General features: G+C 38.2%; 1 protein-coding gene across 3 annotated transcripts in view; it reads right to left on the bottom strand.

Annotated features, from left to right (window-relative positions):
- The window catches only part of CRIM1 (cysteine rich transmembrane BMP regulator 1), a 187,965-nt gene that overhangs the window by 91,996 nt on the left and 73,431 nt on the right, over nucleotides 1–22,538 (bottom strand). For all 3 annotated transcript variants that reach the window (XM_062629506.1, XM_062629509.1, XM_062629507.1), the window contains exon 3: nucleotides 7,825–8,067. In XM_062629506.1, coding sequence (XP_062485490.1) covers nucleotides 7,825–8,067 — 243 coding nt within the window. The remainder of the gene's footprint in view (nucleotides 1–7,824; nucleotides 8,068–22,538) is intronic.

Here is a 22,538-nt window from a genome sequence, read left to right as displayed (position 1 = left end):
TCATACCCCACCTCAGTCTTTTCTCTGAACTGGGAGATCATTATTATTAAATTATTACATTACTCATAGAACAGCTGAGATTAGATGGGACTCTGGAGGTCAACTAGCAAAACCCCCTCCCCAAGCCAGGTCACGCAGTTCTGGTTGCCCAGGACCATGCCCAGATAGCTTTTGAATATTGCCAAGGATGGAGATGACACCACCTCTTTGGGCAACTTCTGCCAGTGCTTGGTCACTCCCATGGTGAAAAAGTGTTTCCTGATGTTCAGAGGAACACTGTTGTTTCAGTTTGTGTCTACTACCTCTGGTCCTGCAAACGTGCATCACTGAAAAGAGCCTAACTCTGTCTTTACACCTTCCCTTCAGGTATTGATATGCATTGATAAGATCTCCCCTGACCCTTCTCTTCAGGCTGAACACTGCTGGTCCTCTTAGCCTTTCCCCAAAGGAGAAAGATGAGGAGAGGTAAGAGATGAAAGATAGCTGAAGGAGAAAAAAGAAGCTCCTACTTGCTTTCACATTTAAATGGGTTTCTTAAACTGGAAAATGCCTGAAGCCGAACTTCCAGAAAAGCTGAACATTTTGAAAGGTTATAGAACAGTCTATCATCAGATTCTTCCTTATTTAAAAATATGTGTCTCTAAATTGGAGAGACATCAATTTGATAGATGGACGACGCAGTGGATAAAGAACTGGCTGGATGGCCACACACAAAGAGATGTGGTCAACGGCTCAAAGTCCAGCTGGAGACCAGTAACGAGTGGTGTCCCTCAGGGATCGGTGTTGGGACCGGTCTTGTTCAACATCTTTGTCGCTGACATGGACAGTGGGATTGAGTGCGCCCTCAGCAAGTTTGCCGATGACACCAAGCTGTGTGGTTTGGTTGATACCCTGGAGGGAAGGAATGCCATCCAGAGGGACCTTGACACGCTTGTGAGGTGGGCTGATGCCAACCTCATGAAGTTTAACCATGCCAAGTGCAAGGTCCTACACCTGGGTGGGAGCAATCCCAGGCACAGCTACAGGTTGGGCAGAGAAGAGATTCAGAGCAGCCCTGCGGAGAAGGACTTGGGGGTGTTGGGCAATGAGAAACTTAACATAAACTGGCTTCAGTGTGCGCTAGCAGCCCAGAAAGCCAACCGTATCCTGGGCTGCATCAAAAGAAGCGTGACCAGCAGGTCCAAGGAGGTGATCCTGCCCCTCTACTCTGTTCTCAGGAGACCTCACCTGGAGTATTGTGTGCAGTTCTGGTGTCCTCAACATAAAAAGGACATGGAACTGTTGGAACAAGTGCAGAGGAGGGCCACGAGGATGATCAGGGGACTGGAGCACCTCCCACATGAAGACAGGCTGAGAAAGTTGGGGCTGTTCAGGCTGGAGAAGAGAAGGATGCATGGAGACCTCCTAGCAGCCTTCCAGTATCTGAAGGGGGCCAATAGGGATGCTGAGGAGGGACTCTTCATTAGGGACTCTAGTGACAGGACAAGGGGTAACGGGTTAAAGAGGGCAAGTTTGGATTGGATATAAGGAGGAAGTTCTTTACTGTGAGGGTGGTGAGGCACTGAAATGGGTTGCCCAAGGAAGCTGTTAATGCTCCATCCCTTGCGGTGTTCAAGGCCAGGTTGGACAGAGCCTTGGGTGACATGGGTTAGTGTGAGGTGTCCCTGCCCATGGCAGGGGGGTTGGAACAAGATGATCTTAAGGTCCTTTCCAACCCTAACTATTCTATGATTCTATGATCCTATGTCCCCCAGTTTAGCTGTACTACTGCCTTAAAAAAACCTTTGCCACTGAACTACTAGTTTTCACATCTTTCTTTGATTCCAATAATTACAAAGTGTACTTTTCATGAACAGGCTTATTTTATAAGTTGTTATTACATATTTGTGAGAGTGGTGAGGCAATGGCACAGGTTGCCCAGGGAAGTTGAACACTGCTCCATCCCTGCAGTGTTCCAGACCAGTTTGGACGTGGCTTGAAGCAACCAGGCCTAGTGCAAGATGTTCGTGCCCCTGGCAGGGGAGGTAGAATTAGATGACCTTTAAAGTCCAACTCTAAGCATTTGATGTTTCTATGATGATTTTAGTTTTTAACACTGTGGCTCAGCACAGAAAAAATTTTGTATTTTTCCAGAAGTCACAGCTTTCTGTGGGTTCAGCATAAGGGTAAAAAGTCTGCTTCTACAGCAGCTAAGAAGCATCATATTACACCCTTTGCTTTCAGTTCAGATGTATTTCAAGTGGTCCCTCACAAATAATACAACACAACATGACTACATCTGATAATGGTAGTTATGCTTTCTGTTCTGGGAGAGGAAAAAGAAAGGATGAAGGTAATTCTTCATGACAATGCATGATCCTTTTCGCATTCCTTCACACTTCAGAACGTATTAAATACAGTCAGAGTGAATGACATTCCTGGGCTTTCAATCCAGTTGTATCACTTCCTTAACTCTCCTAACACAGGTATTTCTCAAAATGAAACCCTGAATTTGCTGATTCCTTTTTTTTTTTAACTCCCTTACCATCACTGTCAACTTTTAAGCCATTTCCCCAGCTCCATTAGAAACTTACATGTACTTCTTCCCCACTCACTTTCTTCAGTCCTTTCCCAACCTCATCTGTTAAGTACTCTCAACATCAGGTTCTAACAGAGTATCCAATAGAACAGCACATTCTGTAAGCAACAGGGAATTTTAAGAAAAAAAAAATAAATCTATTTCTCACAACTACATATAAAAAACTTGAATTTGCTGACACTCATCCTTAGTGCAAGACTAAAAATTCCAGACCTGACTTTCAATGCTGAAGCTGTACCTGAGTGGAGCACAGGTTACTTCCCTGTACATTATGCACTACGTACAACATTTTGCTGCTGATCTCAGACTTTCCATCAAGCCCTGACTGCACAGAATTCCCCAAAGAAATGCACAAAGCTATTACATTCTCTTTAGAATTGTGTTTAAAAAAAGATTTGGTACCAGAAAAACCTTCCATTTAAGTAAGAGTAATTCTGAGGCCATGCAGGTGTGTTGGAGAAGGCGAGTGAATGAAAGCTCTGCCAGAAAGACTACTAGAAAATGAGTGGCCTTTTCAAGAGGTTCTGTCTAGCACGACAGACATTTCCTAATGCTTTCCCAAGGATGTCAGAAACTAAGGGATGACACTCCCTATCTCACCATATAGGACAATGACAACAAAATAGTTAGCAATAAAGGTCCAGACAACATCTGTTGGATAAGTGCCAAAATAAACTATTTACCTTTCTTCATTCAGAAGTGGCAGCTAGAGCTGCTATCACAACGTCAGCAAAATACCTTTTAGATTACATTTTAACTCCATCTTTGATTTAACAAGCATGATTTCAAAACCATCATTGCTTATACTGTTTTAGCTTAATAGCGTAACAGGCATGATATACTCCTTCAAATCATGCTTCATGTTATTTTTATTTTTGCTGTTAACACATTAAGCAGATCCAGTTAGACTCTTCATTCAAACTATCTTTAGAAAAAAAAAGTTTGAGAATACTTGAGAGGTAGCTTCCAAGTTATAACTAAATTCACTACTAATGACTGGCCAGTTATATACACAGTTGTACACAGCTTGTAGGAACAAAGTGTTTCTTATGGCACGAAACCAGTGTTATCTCACCTCTGAGCTTAGTAACCACAGCAAAACAAAAGGGACATGACATACTTGGTCTTAGTAGGTACCACAATTGCAGTGAGATGCTTGGTGGAGTAATGGTAAGAACATTTAAGACAAAATAATGTGGAGCTTAATAGATGGGTACAGCTAAGCTTCTAAGTATCTTCACTGTTCATTTTAACTGACTTCCAAAGCTTTAAATCACTGCATTTCTAAAGTAAAAGAAGAGGAAGTGTATCTCAAAATGAAGGGATTTTTATTCTAGCATTTAGTGTTCAGAAAACACTTCCTGTTTTCCTTTCAGTAACTCAGTTGCCAATCACAGTATTTGAACATATGCAGTTCTCAGCAGAAAGCTCCAAACTTAAATGCCACTGTAAACTAAAGACATCTTATTTAAGGAAGAGAAATAAACAAAATTTGTGCTTTAATTGCACAAACACTTTACACTGGCACAAGGCAGCACTGGTATCATAGGAAGCAGTCCTCCTAGCTTCTAGCAATTTGTTTCCACCAGAAAGCCCTGGCTAGTGTAAAACCCTGGTGGAGCCTGGTTAAGCAGACACAGAGGTACAGAAAGAGTGCTCTGGGGTAGCAGCACTTGGAACTAAAGTTTTTAGGACTGCGGCAAAGTATGGAAAACAGTTTTCTCTGTTCAACATGTAAACTCCATAGACATGCTGATACTCTTCAGTAAAACTGACATCAGCCTTATAAGAAACTCTGCATGAATGCTTATCTACCAGGCTTTATACTGTCCATTGTCCCTTTTTTTTTTCTTTTCAGCAACATGCCATTAAAAACAAATGAAACATGAAACAGAGCACTGATAGTTCAGTCCCTCTCCAACTCTTCTTTGCTATGATTATTTGCTATTGAGGATTACATCTCAAACTCTGAAGACACAGGAATTATTATCAAATTTATCATAGGCTAGATAAATATTTTCACCATGCAAGGAGTATTATCTGACTTCTCTTTATGACCACTGTTTCAGCAAATCCACATTCATAATGGTCAGAGTGTCATACATACATAAAAAGTTATATGCTACTACATATACAGTGGTATGCATATATTCACAGAGAGAATAAATGGCATAAAACAATGCAGAAGAGGCAGGATGGACTAGATTACCTCCAAATTCATGGAATTATAATTTAGCTTGGAAGACTGGATAAGCCTATATACATATATACATCTTAGTATATATGAATATAGAGTATACAATCCTAGTAAAACAAGATATTCCCTTGCCTGCTCTTAAACAAAGACATTTATTTAAAAACACAGCCAGTGGTTTTGAACATGACAGAACACTTCAGATGGAAAAAAACCCAGCAAGGCTCATGATAACTTCCAAATTTAAAAGTAAAATCCCTAAATTTTCTACAAGAAAGAAGTATTAAAAAAAACCCACCCCAACAACAGCATGTTTAGTCTAAAATTTTCTTCATACATTGACTACAATGTTGTCTATACAAAGTATAGCTTATACTCTTTAAAAACAGAGATCCTCTGAAAACTGAAAAATTTTCAGATTTGCAAATATTTGCCATTAAAAAAAAAAAGGCAAGAAAAAAAAAGGCAGCAGCCTTCTGTGGCAAGTAATTTGTAGACTACTAAGATTTGACAACATTCATCTGCTCCTTTTCCAGTCTTCCAGTCTTGGGTTGGCTTCTTCTTCCTGTACAGTCTTCCCACTGTGATGAATGGTAAGTGAAAGGCAGATCTACATCAAAGTTATAGAAGTCAGTTTGGACAGCCACTGAAGTCTAATTTGACAAAAATCAGGCTATGTAGTGACTAATAATTACGTATTAATAATACTCCTTTATTTCCCCTCAAGCAAAGGCCCTGTCACAAAGTAAGGGTCCCACTTACCCTGTAGTTTAGCCATTGCATCTTTCATCACCTGTCACTGTGGGGATGCACAGGAGTACTCACATACACTCCTCAGCGCCTTAGCTACTGCCTAAGAAACATACTTTCATCATCTCTCAAGTAGGGGAGAAGTCTCTGCTTTCCCTCAGCCTCTCAATTATTAACCCCCATTGCAAAGGTCTACACTTTCCCTAAATCCCATTAATGTCTCTCCTTCCCCAATTTCTTCAAAGCCTCTGCTCTTCTACCCTACTACCATGCATTATAATTTTCCCAGTCCCGTATACCTATTCACCTATTCACCAATATGTATATTCACCTATTAATTCCCTACAATAAAAAACACAAACTACTTCAAAAAACAACACACTTACATAAATCCACTAATGCAATAATCACATATTCAATTCAAAGATTCTGTAATACTAACAAGCTGAAAACAGTCTTCAAGAAGTAACCTACAAAGGTAACTTTGGACAGAGTTATTTGCAAACTACAAAATGCAAATGTAAATTACACTTGGAAGATCTGAGCAGAATCAACATTTATTTTGAGAAACAAAGAAATAACCCGAAGTCATTAAGATTGTCTTGGGTTCAGCTGTAACAGTTATTTTTCTACTTCTCAGTAGCTGGTGCAGTGCTCTGTTTTCAACATCAGACTGAGAACTATGCTGCTAACACACGGATGTTTTTAGCTGTTGCTAAGTCATACTTACTCTGATCAAAGACCTTTCTGTCTCATGATCTGCCATTGAGGAGGGGCACAGGAAACCAGGAGGAAGCAGCGACAGGACACCTGACCCAAACTAGCCAAATGGGTATTCTGTACCACAGCACGTCATGCCCACTATATATACTGGGGGAAGTTGCCTAGAAGGGACCAGTCGCTGCTCGGGTTGGGCTGGGCATTGGTCAGTGAGTGGTGAGCAACTGCATCAGTCGTGTTTATTGTTTTTTGGTTTTTTTTTTCCCCTTCCCCTTTTAGTTTTATATTCTCTCCCCTTGGCGCTGAAACCTGGGATTGAACCAGAGACATTTAGACTGGCTGCACTTAAACTATGACAAAGATAAAATTCAGAAAAGGCATACCTGAAGTATACGTAGGAAGAATTAAAATGTACAAATATAGTGGATCAGCAGCAGTCATGCTACAAGATCTGGGATTCAAAGTACTTTACAAACTAAATATAACTCTTGCAAAGGAGTCGGCACTTAGTTAGAATTTTGCTTGAAAGACAAAGTAATTATTTTACAGTATTTTGTGCTGATGAAGACTCACCCAAAACAGGAGTCTGCTTTTGGACAACACATTTGAAAAATGTGGGTAGACTTTAAGAAAACTTACAGAGGAGCAATGTAACAAGGAATGAGTCCAAGGAAACTATGCCACAAGAAATTACAGCTAATTTTAGATGAAAGATGACTAAAGTTGACAACATGTTCCAGAGACAAAAATATTATAAAAGACTTGTTCATCCACTAGACACGACAGAGGACGAAAAAGTTTGCTTAAATTTCCAGTCAGATTTGCATCGGATATTAGGAAAAGCACAAAGAGAAGCACTAGAAGATACAAAGACTGTACAATCATCTTCTGTGGAGGATTTAAGAAAATGTTAAAACAAGCACAGGAGAGGCACAGTTTAAGCACACTGTTTGCGTTTAAGATTTTGGATTATACAATTTTATATGCCTGCTTTCATCCCTCTCTATTTATTATTCATCTTCACCAAAGCCTGGATCAAAAAGAAGAGTGAATTACATCTTCCACTGAGAATAAATCACAAAAAAGGGCAATTTGTGTTCTCATGAAATGGAAAATAGGTAAATACAAAAAATGTTGTGAAGTCTTTCAATCTGAACCTCAACAATCCCTTCACTCTCTAGTTTTTGAGGGTCATCACTTTTTAATCTAGAGAAATATTAAGATCGAAACCTTAACTCCCTGTCCATGCACAAAATATTTCTACTATGTAAAACCTTTATATGACCTAATCAGTACGTCGCTTTCACTAGCAGCATCCACAGAAATGCAACATCCTCATTAGGCTACTTTTCCCTTGTTGCTCAGTTTAAATTTATGTTTGGAGGAAAAAAAGAAAGCAAAACTTATCATAATATTTCTTACCTTTTTTTATGGGTATTGCCTACGTATTATGATTTTAATTTTGAAGAAGAACTAGAAGAATTTAGAGGCTATACAGGCTTTATTAGATGCAATTATGTAGGTTATTTGGTCAGTTAGAAAAAAATTACAATTGGAAAAAAAAAATCATGTCCATTTTTACCTGGTTTGCATTCATAGAGATCACAGCATTCCCCTGGCTTTCCTGATGCTTTAGAAACCAATATATTCAAATAGCCGGGTTGGCAAACCTTCCTCAAGCAGCCTGCAGGATTGCACACACAACGGCTCGGAAGTGGACAGCATTCACCAGGAGGAGCATAACCTTCAATCAAGATGGAATCTTCTGGACAGCGAGGAGAGAACTGGACCTCACAGCGGGCCTTGGAGCAATCAGGTTTCTCTTCTGAAAGGGAGAGAAAAATCAGCATGCCATATATAGTCAATAAGCTGTAAAGATGAGCTCAGATAAAACTCCCTCTCTTCTCCCTCCCCCCCCAAACAATAAAAAGAATAGGAAACTTCTGGTGCTGAACTGACTAGCAAAATTTATGGAATATGCTTAAAGAAAAAAAACCTCGGCATTTGCAAGATAGCAGGTGAATTATGGAATATTTTACAAAAATCCTAATTTGTGCAATGTGCGCAACTGCTGAACCCACACAGCCTCGAAAACAGCTGTGAAGCTCTGCATCTGGTCATGACGTTACGAAACAAGTTGTCATATCATGCGCAGCCCTGATGTTCACACCTACACCTTCAGTTTCCTAAGTCTTTCCATTATGAGCAACTGATTTTAATTGATTTATTATTATTAAGCCTAATTGACCTGAACTGAGATTTCACATATTCAAAAGGCTGGTTTAAAGTTCAACAGCTGATATGTTTGGAGAGTCCATATATTAGCAGAAGAGGATTTTTCTTGTACACGCTCCCAATTCTCACTGTAAAAGTATTGTTCCTACGTACTTCAGTGGCTTGAAGAGTAAAAGAGAAGAGGTTTGATTAGCACTGGCTAGAGGCACTATAGGTTCGAGGCACTAGCTGGAGTCACATAGCAATAAGAAAAGGAATATTGAAGAGCTAGACCAACAAGTTGGTGGGAATAGCAACAAGCTAGACAAACACTGACATAAGACAAAGAAAGAAGACACTGAAGAAGTTTCTTGGCCACCTAGGTAACTCTTCAAAATCTTAGAAAACAAGTGAAGATTCCCCATTCTCAAAAAAACCCAAATCTTACTGCCGGCAAAAATGTTGTGTCATGTCCTGAAATGACTAACCCACACTGCGAAATCAGATTGCTCTTGTGACTGATTTACTCTTTTTTTTTTAATTACCCTTATGTTTAGGTTCTTATATACTTTATTAAACACATTGTTCAGACTGAACATTGGCCACAGAGGTTCACTGTAGAAAGCTGTATAAATAATAGATAACATACTAGTTTCAGTATTTCAGCAGTATTCTTTAGCTTACAGATATAATCAAAGGCTTGATATTTTAGCTTTTGAAAACCTTTTAATTTTCCACTGCATGTTATTCAGTTGCGCACAAACAAGTAATAGAACAGCAGTGCAGTGGCAGCCTTTCAAGTTCGTAGTCATGATAGACCCTGAAACTCACTGTTCGTTACTTGATCTGTCCTAGCATTATGCATCCATCGATTTTCTGATTTCTGTGCCTAAAAGATAATCCCACACTCACACATTCTCTCTTGTGAAGTCTAAAATAGGTATAATAGAATCATAGAATAGTTAGGGTTGGAAAGGACCCTAAGATCATCTAGTTCCAACCCCCCTGCCATGGACAGGGACACCTCACACTAAACCATGCCACCCAAGGCTCTGTCCAACTGGGCCTTGAACACCACAAGGGCCGGAGCATTCACAACTTCCCTGGGCAACGCATTCCAGTGCCTCACCACCCTTACAGTAAAGAACTTCTTCCTTACATCCAATCTAAACTTGCCCTCTTTGAGTTTTAACCCATTACCCCTTGTCCTATCTCTACAGTCCCTAGTGAGGAGTCCCTCTCCAGCATCCTTGTAGACCCCCTTCAGATACTGGAAGGCTAACATATTAACTTTTCAAAATGCATTTTAAAAGTGTACCTACAGTACACCAATTTGAACAATATGTTTGGTCAAATACAATTTGTATTGCATTTGACCTATTTGACCAATATAAGGTTTGTCAGATGCAGATGTCAAACTGTTGAGATTCAGACTATTCAGAACTCTAGGTAAATTTATTTTGAAGACCAATGCAAAGTCTTCTGTTAAGAGTTGGTAAGATCACCTAGCAAAAATACAAAGTAAACAAGGATACATCATTATCAGCATGTGAGAAGCATTGAAAGCATGGAAGAGAGAAATTTAAACCATGGCAAGTTTTTTTTGTACACAGTGTTCACTCAGTGTTTCACAGTTATTATCCTTGATAGTCTTTTCCACATTAGAACATTGCGCTCAATGTAGTTAACTCCAACAGAATACAATGGGACTCTACTACTAAATAAAGCCAGCATCACTTTCAGAGGAAATGGCTTAAATGCAAACAACCACTACCTTGCAAATGCTTTTTTATGTTTTAATACCAGGTTACATAACACCAGTAAATATTTTGCAATAAAACTAAGGTTTTCTTTTTAATCCCGTGTCACCGCTACTTTTGTGTTTCATAGTCCTGAAAAATAACCAAAGTCCCCTCCCTGCTATTATTTGTATAAATATTGTGCTTCCAAATTATGATCTCCAACTATGCACACGTTAAGACATTCCCTTCTCCATACACAGATGAACTAAGCAACAGGAAAGTCAAATGTACTAAGCCAGGCTGGACCAGCCAACAGACAATTGTTTTTCAGCTTCCTTAACACCAATCCAATTAGCAGTCATGGGCAGGTAAAGAAGCTCTCTGCAAAATATACCATGATTTGTTTCTTGATTCATACTTGGTTTTCCTTCTGTGCAAAGGAACAAGTGACTGACATGATGTATGACCAGCAGTATTCAAAGTGTTTCCGTGATGAGTCGAGTCCCTAATTCATACTCTTGAAAATAATCTTTATCTTAAACATAAAAATCCAGCAACTACCAGAGTGGCATTACTATATTTTAGTTAAAAGTTCAATCAGCTGGCACCACATGAGCCAACTGCATCCTGAGCCCAGCACTCACTCCAGTATCAGAAGGTGGGAGTTTTGTTTTACTGCAGTTCAGTAAAAGTTGATGAGGGCTCCTCATTTGGATACGAGCCCTGAGTAAAAGACATTGCATTTAAGCAGACACTAAATAAAGTTTCCAGATTTTTCTTCTAGTTACCTCAGCAAATGGCAAGCATACCCATCTTCCCTATTTACAGGGATAATGGTTTATATGAGGCTTATTTCTACAATTCACTGCAAACTTGTTAACATTTTCAGTACTTGGTCAAAAAAGGTATCAAAATTGAATCTGTTCTCAAAATAAATTAAAGCATTAATACAGACATAAATGACACTGCTTTAGCAGGATTCCCGATTTAATTCCCCTACGTATAGCTAATTAAGATTGCATTAAATATTTAATGGCTCTTTTTTCCCTTGTTAACAAACACTTCCAGCCTTCCAAAAGGAGCACATAAGAAAACAGGTCAGAGCAAACTGATTAAAAATGCAAGAGACCATCTTAAAAGACAGAAAGGGAGGGCGATGGTAAGCTGCATTCCACAGAAGACAACTGTGAAATTACTCACCAGTGATACTTATGCTACTTTACTCCTTTAATACACCTACAAGGGACTACTTCAAAGTAGCTCCTCAATATACCAAGGTATATTCACAATAGCCTACCACTTCTCTGTCAAATACACATGCATGCACTATGAAGCATTGACCTGCCTCCCAGATGCTTTAAGCTACTGTATCATAGAATCATAGAATAGTTGGTGTTGGAAAGGACCTTAAGATCATCTAGATCTGACCCACCTGCCGTGGGCAGGGACACGACACACTAAACCATGTCACCCAAGACTCTGACCAACCTCTCTATTATGCAAACCCAGCACCCTCAAAATCAAACAAGGCATCAGGACTTAATCTCCATTTTATTATCTAAATTTGGATAATAAACAGAATACAATTACTATGTGCACCCAGAAGCAGGAGAACTTCATTTTTCAAAGCAGTGTATCAAACATAAAAGAATTACATTTTCAAGGGAGAAGTATGTATGTGACTTACTATGAAATAAATCAGCACTGCAAACCTATAACACATTTATGCCGGAATAAAGAAGCATCTTAGCACACAGATTACATGGCAAGAAGATAGCATGTGTCACATTCTCCTAATACATAGCGTAATTTCCTTACAAGAACCATTTCATACAACCCTAACAATATATAGAAAAGCATGAAAATTATTTGTTAAAGCAGATGTCTGGTTTTGTAATTAACAGTTTGTACACAGGACACTTAACTGCACTGCTTAACGTATGGTTTTTATAAAACACTGCTCTACCTCTACCCTTGAAGCAGCTAATAGGTCTCATTTAATAAACTGACCACGTTAACAAGGCAAGAAGTTAGTAATTTAATGAAGAGAGGAGTTGCACACATTTTTGCTGTTTGATTTTCACAGAATCAGCCAGTTAATGGAAAAGACATATACAACTTAATCATATTTTAGTCTCTCCTTTAAAAAAAAACAACCCACCACTAACAAGGTGGACAATTACTTGTCAAGGATGCATCCATCAAGCTTCTCATAAATCAAGTCTGTACAGATCTACAACTCACTAAACAAAACTTAGTTGGCTGCAAACGTTGCCTTTGTGTTCAGAAAAGCAGCATTTCAAATGACTACACAAAGAACAGAAGCTATCAGCAGGTTTGCTGATGAGGTTTCTCTGTGGGACACATAAAGGCTATTCTCTTTATAGCCTTTCATCTAGTAACACTGAAGCTGGAAGCATTCTGGTATCTCTGACATCTCACCAGCCTGAGCCAACAAAGAATCTCTACACAGATAAAAGAAGAGTCTGGATCAATCAAGCTTTTTACAGACTATTTATCCTGAGCCTGTCAATCTTCAAGAAATTCAGAAATGTATCAGGAAAGATAACATTTTTAATAAACTGAACATAATCAAAACAGGAAAACTGACATTTTTATTAATTCAAAATAAGACTCCTACCCTTGGAAACAAACTTTGTCTCTACTCTAAAAGGCAGTCTCACAGACTGCTTAATAGAAAATTATTCAGTTTACCAGTGACAGTTCTATTTCTAGGTATAAATTACTACTGGTATCAGATTCGCACCAATGTGCATTTCAAGACAAACTGTATTTTCTGTAGGTCTGAAGGTTCAGACTTACTTTCTGTTACTTGGCAATTAGCCTCTAAAAAGAACCTGCCGTTACTAAGCATGTGACAGAGGGCACCCTACAGTTAATAACAACCACACAATTTACAGCATGTAACTGAAAATAATAACTAAGTTACGACATACTCTGTGCTTTAATATTAAAACACATGAATATTAAAATAGTCATTTAAAAAGTCAGAATGCCTCCAAAACATTTCACATTTGCATTTGATTTTCATCTCGGAAGCACACAGGAAAGTTGCAGCATCTCAGAAGTCAAGGGATAACAACATTCAAACTGACCTTTCATTGGAACCACAGTAGATTTGCTGTAAGGTGCATGAGGGGGAGGAAGTAATCTTCAAGGGACAGAATAAAAAGACGAAATCAAGATGTGGATTTTATTTTTCTTTTTGCTATTAACATTGGAAAGAGTCTGTCATAAAGCAACAGCCATAAAGCTACAACTTTCAGGAAGTTTCTCCATATCAGAAGATACTATGTATTTTGATAGTTTTGTTTCCCATGACCTTATGAAGTTATTATGGGGAAGTGGAGGTATATAAAGGCAAGTTACTGAAGTCTTAATGTTACAAACAATGCTTTGAGAGAAGGTAGCTTCCTTACCTTCCTGAATGCTTTATACAATACTCAAACTGGCTACTGGCTAGAGGTGTTTTTATTAAGACAGCCATGGAATATCAGAAGCCTAGGTCTCTGAAGCTTTTTGTTTGTTTTGTTAAAGTAGAGTAGTTGTAATAAAATTCAAACATACACACACACCCTTCTTGGCTGGTACCAAAGTAGTATGGAAACAAATGAGGGTTCCTGAAGAAGAATTAAAAACTCTGCTTTCACCTCTGTTTCAAATTCTTTTCCTTCATTATGTTTGCATGCTCTGCTTTGACACACAGAGAAAGCATATGCCACATTTAGCTAATGAGAAAAGCAGAACAGTTGAAGCATTGGTTAGCACAGCAAAGTGATCTGAAGGTGTAACCTAGTGTGGGAGAAACACAGTAGAAGACCCCAGTGGGGTTGGAAGCATCCTCCTCCTCCTTCAAGTGAAACATAACAGACCTGTGCTGTTCTGGAAACCTTTTCAGGGAGGGATTGTTATAATTTTGTCAAGACTTCGTGTGACCAGAGATGCTTTTACTCAGTCACCATAGAAACAAGGACAGAATGTTTTCATCCAAGGAGAGTGCTGAAGAGAACTATTGGAGACTTGGGTCCAAGCACTTTTGCCGAGATACTTAAACTGTTCTACAGCTGCACCTTTAAAACCAAGATTTTACATGCACATGTATGCATAGATGTATACATATGTGTATACACAGAGAGAATAAAATTAATCTTTTCTGTTAGGTCTGTAAGAAGAATAAGGAATAAGAAGCATTTTGAAACACCTACCTTCATATTTAATTTTTCAGAGCAGTTCAAAATACAGTAAGCTTCATAAGGATGAACATTTTGTATGAATAAACAAAGAACTAAGGTCAGCATACGTGCTTTGAAGACGTGGGTTGTTCAGCTTTGCATTTTTGTTTCACTGTTGTCGTGGTTTAAACCCAGTCAGGTAATTCGTTCGCTCACTTTCCCCCCCTTTTCTTGCCCTCCCCCTGCTCTCGGAGGGACGGAGAGGAAAATCGAAAAGAATGCAACTCCCACAGGTTGAGATAAGAACAGTTTAGTAACTAAGGTATAACACAAATCACTACTGCTACCACCAATGATAATAATGATAAAGGAAATAACAAGGGAAGAGAATACATCATCTCACCACCAGCCAACCGATAACTCGCCCCCCCAGCCCGACCAAGCTCTGACCGATACCTCCTCCAACCCTGCAGTCTCCCAGCCCTTCCGGCTCACTCCCAGTTACATCCTGGGCATGACGTGCTGTGGTATGGAATACCTCTTTGGTCAGTTTGGGTCAGGTGTCCTGTCTCTCCTTCCTCCTGGCTCCCCCTCCTCCCTGGCAGAGCATGAGGCTCACAAAGTCCTTGGCCAAACCAAAACATCACCTATCAGCTCTGTTCCCAAGCTGAAAGTCAAAACACTGCACTGCACCAGCTACCAAGAAGGGGAAAAATGACTGCTACTGCTGAACCCAGGACAACTGTATACCAGTTTTGTGAAATTTAGTCTAAAATACAGCCACTTTTACTGTACAGTCTTACGGTAGCCATTGAAACACATCCCAAACAATAGACATGCTATACTGGTATACAGTGGCCGGAAGGAAATATTAAAAGGATTAGGGATAAAGAAGAAAAATGATTACCCAGCTGAAGCAGTCAGACAGACAGGGATCGATACTGGAATGCAAAATACCCAAAAGGATTTTCAAGAATTAAAAGGACAGTTATAGTAGATTAAAAAATGAGATTACCTTTCACACAGAATATGCACAGTACTGTATACGGATGAACTGCTGCAAATAAAAAGGGAACTAGAGCCTGACCTTTTATCTATATCTGAACTTTATTTAAAATCCATTCTTCATTTTAAATGAGTTTTGCTTTGCTTTCCAGCATTCTGGCACCCTGGATTTTGCATACTACACAGTGGAGCAATGTCTCACCAGTATGATAGCCTAAACTTTTCGTAACACAACAGCAACAGCCTGCAACTAACCTGGGTTAAAAAGAGTTACACACCAAAGACCATCTGAGACAACTTTTACTAAATGCGCATCTTTGCAACATGGTATTCAGATTTGCCAAAGATTTTTCATTTCAAGAACCTAATAACCAGGAACAAGGGTTATGCTACTCCAAACCGCTAGAGACAAGAAAGGCAATAATCCCATCTGGATTAGCAAAACTATTAGGATGGTATAATTCCACTTCCTGAACTTTTTTCTTCTCCTGTACTGAAAATATTAAGAAGAAAGGTAGTAATTCAAAACCAAATGCACACCAGAATTGCAATCCAGCCTTAACCTAAACACTGCCTACAAAGAATCAAGGAGGATTTGTCAGACACCCTGTATCTAAATGCAAATAAAGTTCTATGAAACCAATATTATTTGTTGCAGTAGTTGCATTTGGGTTCAGATCTCTGAGCTCAAAGCATTTCTCCATTAGGCTTAGAAACAGTCTGGAAAACTTAAAGGTATCTTTCCTTTTCCTGCATTTCAATAAAACCCTCCTTTTAATTGATGATTTTTTTTTTTTTTAATATACATTAAGGGCTTGACACCAACAAGTTAATTCAAATGTATAATCAGTAGCACCAGCTTTCTGACAGAACTGTACAAACAGAGAAGGACAGAATTTGTTGCTTGCTGCACAGCAGATGGGGAGGTGTACCATCCCAAAGGCAGGACCCGTTTCCACTAGTAATTACACTGCTTTGAGTAGCAATAAAGCCCCTTTAAACTTCAGTACTGAAAATCCTTCAGAATTAGATGAAGAGATGAGCAGACAGCTGCCTGTGGTCAAATTCACAGTAGGTAATTCAGTTTTCAGTACTGTCATGAATGGAATAATATTGTGCATTGTGATTTCTTTATGTAAGCGAGCCTATTATTCTGGATGAATGATACTACTCCTGCTATTGCTCAATCTTTACATTGGCAAATAACTGAAATCTCCAAAGAAAGAAGGGAGTATGTAAACAGTAACGCGGTGGTCTCAACTACAGAGCCAAGACTTTAAAGAATGCCAAAACATTTTGGAAGTAAACCAAAAAATGAAAACACTAAATTCTTAACTAGTATCAACTGCATATACTTCAATGACTTACAAAAATGTGCACCAGTAGTAAATTTACCTAAAGCATAAAGTATTATGTATTGCAACGATATAAGCAGCTGCAAACCAAGGTAATGTTGAATGCACACCAAAACAATGATGAAGCATAAATATTTGTAACAATTCATACATATTCACTGAAAGAGGAGTACTACAACACACATCTTGATGGGCAAGGGAGAACGGGATCTTACTTTGAGCATACAACCTACACCCCGCAGAGGACAAACACCTCTGGGGTTAGCTTCTAAGGAGTACCCCCAAGTAGTAATCTCAAATCACTGTTTACTTCCTAATCAACATCTGAAAACATAAGCATAACAGGGACCCAGAAAACACTTGCATTTGCAATAAATGCAAACTACAATCAAAATAAATATATGATTTTACAAGGAAAAGAGAATTCACATACATATGAAGTTAGCAACCAAGACAAAACTCAGAACAGCAAGAAAAGCCATTAATTTCTAGAGCTAGATTTAAAAAAGCAACCAAAGTGTAAAAATTAACTTAGAAGTGAGGGGTTTAATATTCAAAGGAACACAGCTTCTTGTTATTAGTGAAATTGAATCAACCTCTGTCTGCCCTTCAGTTAATAAAAATGAATTTAAGTGCTTTCTTCAAGTTCTCTGATCTCTGCTAATATAAAAAAAAATAAAAAATAAAACCAACAAAAAACCCACAAAGCCAAACCCACACATAATAAAACAAGGACTTGAATGCCTGAAGATACTTCTGACAGCAAACCTTATTATGCAAACTAGCTTTCCTAGCTATTATGTTCAAAGGACCTCTGTCTGTTAGCAGCTTAACCACACACTTCTTAAAATACTTCAGAAACGGGTAACATCAGAAAAATCAACCCTGCTCAACATTTCATTCTTTTCTTTACTAACCCAAGATAGTACAGCTGTTATAAAGTAGGAAGAAAGGTGTAGTTTCCTTCTTTTAGGTTAAACAGAACATGTCTAATGAAGACCAATTTCCAAGTGTTTTGAGGCATTTTCATCCTCCCACTATGTACTATGGTGCCTCTCCATTGACTTCTGTGTTGGCTTCTTCCTAAATTCTTCTAAATAGTCTCTCAAATTTAAAATTTAAATGCATTTCTAATATACAAGATTATCCATATTACCAAAGATCTTCCAGAATTCTTACTTTTTTTTTAACATGAATATTTCTATTAAATTGGCCTCCCTAGAATGACTTTTAATATCAACAATTATAGCTATTACTTTGCAATTCACCCATTACAAAGCATGCATCAACTTACTGAACAGAAGTTCTATGCATTAGACAACAGAAAAAGAGCTCCAGCCTTAGTAAGAAAATATAACAGCCAATATAATTCTGTGTGGAATCTATACTGATGCAGTGAGTTCTTACGTAAAAGTTTTCGCTGCCTTGAAGTTTGAAGAGATGCTACAATACTTTTACTACATTTCCAGTTCCAAGAAAAATTGTCAACAGGAAACAATTACTGAACAGCTCAGTCCTTCAGAAAAAGTAGATATGGGTGTTTACCAGATTTATTTTTGTAAGAAAGTGACACTTAATGAAACCCTAGTTGAGAGCATTCACTGAAGACAGAGTTGGTGGATATTCCACATAAAACATTATCTTCTCTTCAAAGACAAATCTTCTAATAAACTGCCTCATCTGACACTTAAGATGCAAGAGGGACAAATAAGCATCACATCTGAAGACTTGCTTGTAAAAGAAGATAAAGCACCATTCTTTTGTTCTTACACTAGAGGCAATTTCTCATATTCTATGTAAAAATATGGAATATTTAAAATATAATACTCTCTGAAGATAGGTTTACTTGAATACAAAGAACATGTGCACTAGGAAAAATAAATGAAGCACTTAAATATCACACAATTAGTTTTGTTAAATTCTAAGTTCCTGTTTGCACTACCCGTTTTCAGTGCTAGCTTGGATGGGCTCGTGTTTCTTCATAACTACCAATCACGCAAATACAAAAAGAAAAAAAGTATTTATTGTGAAAATAATAAAATGCGAGAAGCAATAACAAAAGACAACAAGAAACATAAGAAATTTAAATTTTAGTATAAGTTTAAGCTTGAGAAGACAGCTGTCCAACTGTTAGCACTAAAGTTTTTGAGACTCGATTAGAAAAAGAAACAGACAACTAGAAATGTGAGACTCATCTTAACTCTTCCTGCTTCCAAACTACAGGAGTATCCTAACCAGAAATATCTACATATCTGGGGGAGTGCGGTAGAGGGGGGAAGCCACATAACGCATATGCACACATGTATTAATAACCAACCCTCAAACAGACTAAAGACTACAAGGAATCACAGTAGAGTAGGAAAGACAAGCAAGCTGTGCCATTCTGTAATGCTGGCATACAAAACCCAGTGCAAGAAACCAGATTATTTTTAACAGAAACTGAGAAACATGCAATATCCACAGTCTTTATTCCTCACAGTCACTGACCAGGTGCCTGCATACCTATGTACCTATGCAGGTACATAAATGAAATATGCAAAATAGACAGTATCAATTAAATGCAGCTTCACATCCATCATACATTAAATGCTACTAGGTATCACCACCCTGTTGGATCCTTATTCTACCTCAAAGAAGCAACCTCCCACAGAGAGAACTAAATGTCAAAACTACAAAAAAGCAGAAAGAGCTTACGAAGTACTAAGCTTCTGTTAACACTAGTTACAAGGATTATGCTGACTGCGGTAGTCATTAAACTTGGACCCCTCTTTTCAAGCTGAATGAATGCCAACACCTTTTATTATGAATAAAAGACAGTGACTCTGGAAAAAGACCAACAATCCTAAGCCAAATACGTAAAAATAATCTCTCAATTTCAGAATATTGTTGGCTGCAACACTCTCTAATTAGATTCAGTTTCTGATCTCATTTGAAGCATAAAGTTGTGTATTAACTAGGTAGACAGGCTGTTTCCAAGAGCAGCTTACAGCGGAATGATCTAGATGACAGCAAGCATGCCAATCCATTTTTCCCAAGTGTATTGTTTGGACTATTTTTCTTCTTTTTTTAGCAGAATTATCAAAGTAAAGGAGTATCACAAATTACCCTGGCTCAGAGATTTAATCTGATTCTTTACCTTGTGCTTTCCGTATCTTTTCTTCTTCATTGTCCTTTTCTGTTCAGTTAACCACTTACCATTTACACCTACTTTAAAGCAAAAGCCTGAAACTAGTTCACATCTTTTTTTATCCGATTGTCTTTCTTACCATACATCTCCATTAGTACAATAGCAACATACTTGGTTTGTGTAACAATCTACCTTAATACAAAATATTATTTTCTCTTAAACACTTTTTATTGTGTATTTGTGGCATTTTGCATACCAGCTTTGTGGCATTTTGCATACCAGCTTCCACAACACAAGTAGAAAAAGAGAAAACTAAAAAGTTCAGACGAAGAAGCATTTAATCAGCACCATTTCTCAGGGCATTTTGACTAGGCCTCAAATACAGATATAATTTACAGGCACCATAATGAAGGTTACATACCTTTGTGGAACATCATGTACAGTGAGAGAAGTTACTTTCCGGTAAGATTCTCATGATGGCACTCCTTGCCTAGGTTTGGGATTCAGCCACACCCAAAGCCATTTTTAGATCAAACTCTGGGAAGTGCATGGCTCAGGATTTGGACACAATCAATGCACATTAATCTTACTTACAAATTTGCAGCAAACGTGTTAGTGTACAGAGTATAAGTTTCAGCGCCAAAAGACAAGGCATGCCGGCTTACTAATAAACTGGTTGCATAGATGAGATAACACCTAACCTACAAAAGTAATATTAGCCTCTCCAAAAAAAGGAAAAAGCCACCAATGATGCCTTTGATGACCTCACACACTCCCCACTGAACCTGAAAAAAACCTGTAAGTAGTAAGAGGACAAATGCAGTTTTGAAAGATAACTAACAAGTGCCCCGAGGAAGGGACTGGCTCTGTACACTCTCATGTTACAATGACAGCAATCCTACCTCATGAACACACTCCAGCAGGCAACATGAGCAGGAAGAGCAGAATTATAATTGAGAGCTCTTATAAAAAAAGTTGTATCTCTAAAGATGCAACAACGCCTACAATCAAGATACTGCACTGACTCTATAAACTCATGCAATACATTTCAGATATCCAAAGGCTCAGAACATATTCCTGCACACAGGCCAAGCTGAGAACTGGCACTGTCCAAGTCAGCAAAGCCTGAGCAGTGCTAACCAGGAAAGCCTACTGACATCCAAAAAGATAACAGAAAAAAGCGAAAGCTACAAAATAGCTTCACCATATTTCATAGCTGCTGTTGCTTGTACACCTCAAAGCAGAGCGATGCTACTCTGAACAACATTGTGTTTCCATTGTTTTTTCCCACTTGGCTGGCAAGAGACACCAGAGGGAATAAAACCTAGTATCACATGATGAGTTATTTCACTTGTCTCTGAAGATACCTCCTCCATGGTGCACCTCAGTGAACAGCAGTCCTCACAGTAAACCAGCAGCAACAGAAGTAAATAAGAATGAAAACTGCTTCTCTATTCTCAAAAAAAGACCTTTATCGAAAGGAGCTGGAGGTGGTGTTAATGAAGGCGGTATTAATAAGGTGAGTTTTAAAGGAGACTTTTCATTAGCACAACTCAAAATGCATACTTTTTTTTTCAACAAAACGACTAAATCGCGTAACATACCATATGGTATTGCTGCTGACAATCAAACACTTCTCTTTTCTTTCTTCCAATCTACGCAATGCATACATTTTCTCAACACAAAATGAATACTTGCTTTCATGGAAATCTGGATCAAGACTTACAAAGACTCAGAAATCTCTGTAATATAAGCATGCAGGAAGACAAGATTAACCAATGCTGGTATATTAATAAACGTAAAACAGAATGCAAATATGCCAAGTGTGTAACCTGCAAAGCATGCCTTCAGAATCTCATCAACATAAAAAGAATAACTGAACTACAACAGAGACAAGTTAGAAATTTTACTCTATATTTCTTACCAAACGCATACCTTCCCATACGCTGTCCCATTAATGCCTTAGGTCAATGCTTAAAAGGAAGCAAAGCTAGTAAATTTAATAAACCTCTCACATACTTAACTTGCAGTACTGATCCTGACCTAGTGCTTAACCTACCTAATGTCCTGTGAATAAGGCTTTTAAGTATTACCCTGAATACACTAATCTCTCATTTCACATAATTTTTGACTCACATTGTAAAAGATACTTCAAAATAGCATTTATGCACAATTTCAAAAAAAAGGTAAAAAAAAGAAAAACAAACCCAAAACAAAACAATAAACCTGAGTCAATGTCATGTTCTAGCCACAATTTCTATTATGCTGCAAGACAAGCTCTACTTAGCTCACACTTAAAAATGGACAGCAGGTCAAGCTTAAATAAACTGTAAATGCAGTTTAAGAAACACAGAAACATTCTCTTTGGGAATCAATTATCTAGCAAAATCTAAGAACAAAGCTGCAGTTAATGTAAACTGCCTTAGATGCTTGACTTTGCAATCAATGACTTTGAAGTACTCGTGTTAATTTATACTGCCTCGTGTTCTGCACATTACAGTATGGTAGCCGAGAGTACTGAGTAAAAATAAAAAACATATTAAAACCCACCCCAAAACTCCCACAACACCCTGAACATATAATAATAATAATAAAAAAGCATCATGAGAAGAAAAGCAAACAAAAACATACCAAAAGAACTAATACATAGCTAAGCTGCC

Source organism: Pezoporus occidentalis, unplaced genomic scaffold (assembly GCF_034315485.1).
Source record: "Pezoporus occidentalis ecotype Australia unplaced genomic scaffold, CSIRO_AGI_Poc_V1 ctg34, whole genome shotgun sequence".
Lineage (NCBI taxonomy): Eukaryota > Metazoa > Chordata > Aves > Psittaciformes > Psittacidae > Pezoporus > Pezoporus occidentalis.
The sequence above is the reverse complement of the archived record's forward strand: the minus strand, read 5'-3'. Positions and strand labels throughout refer to the sequence as shown.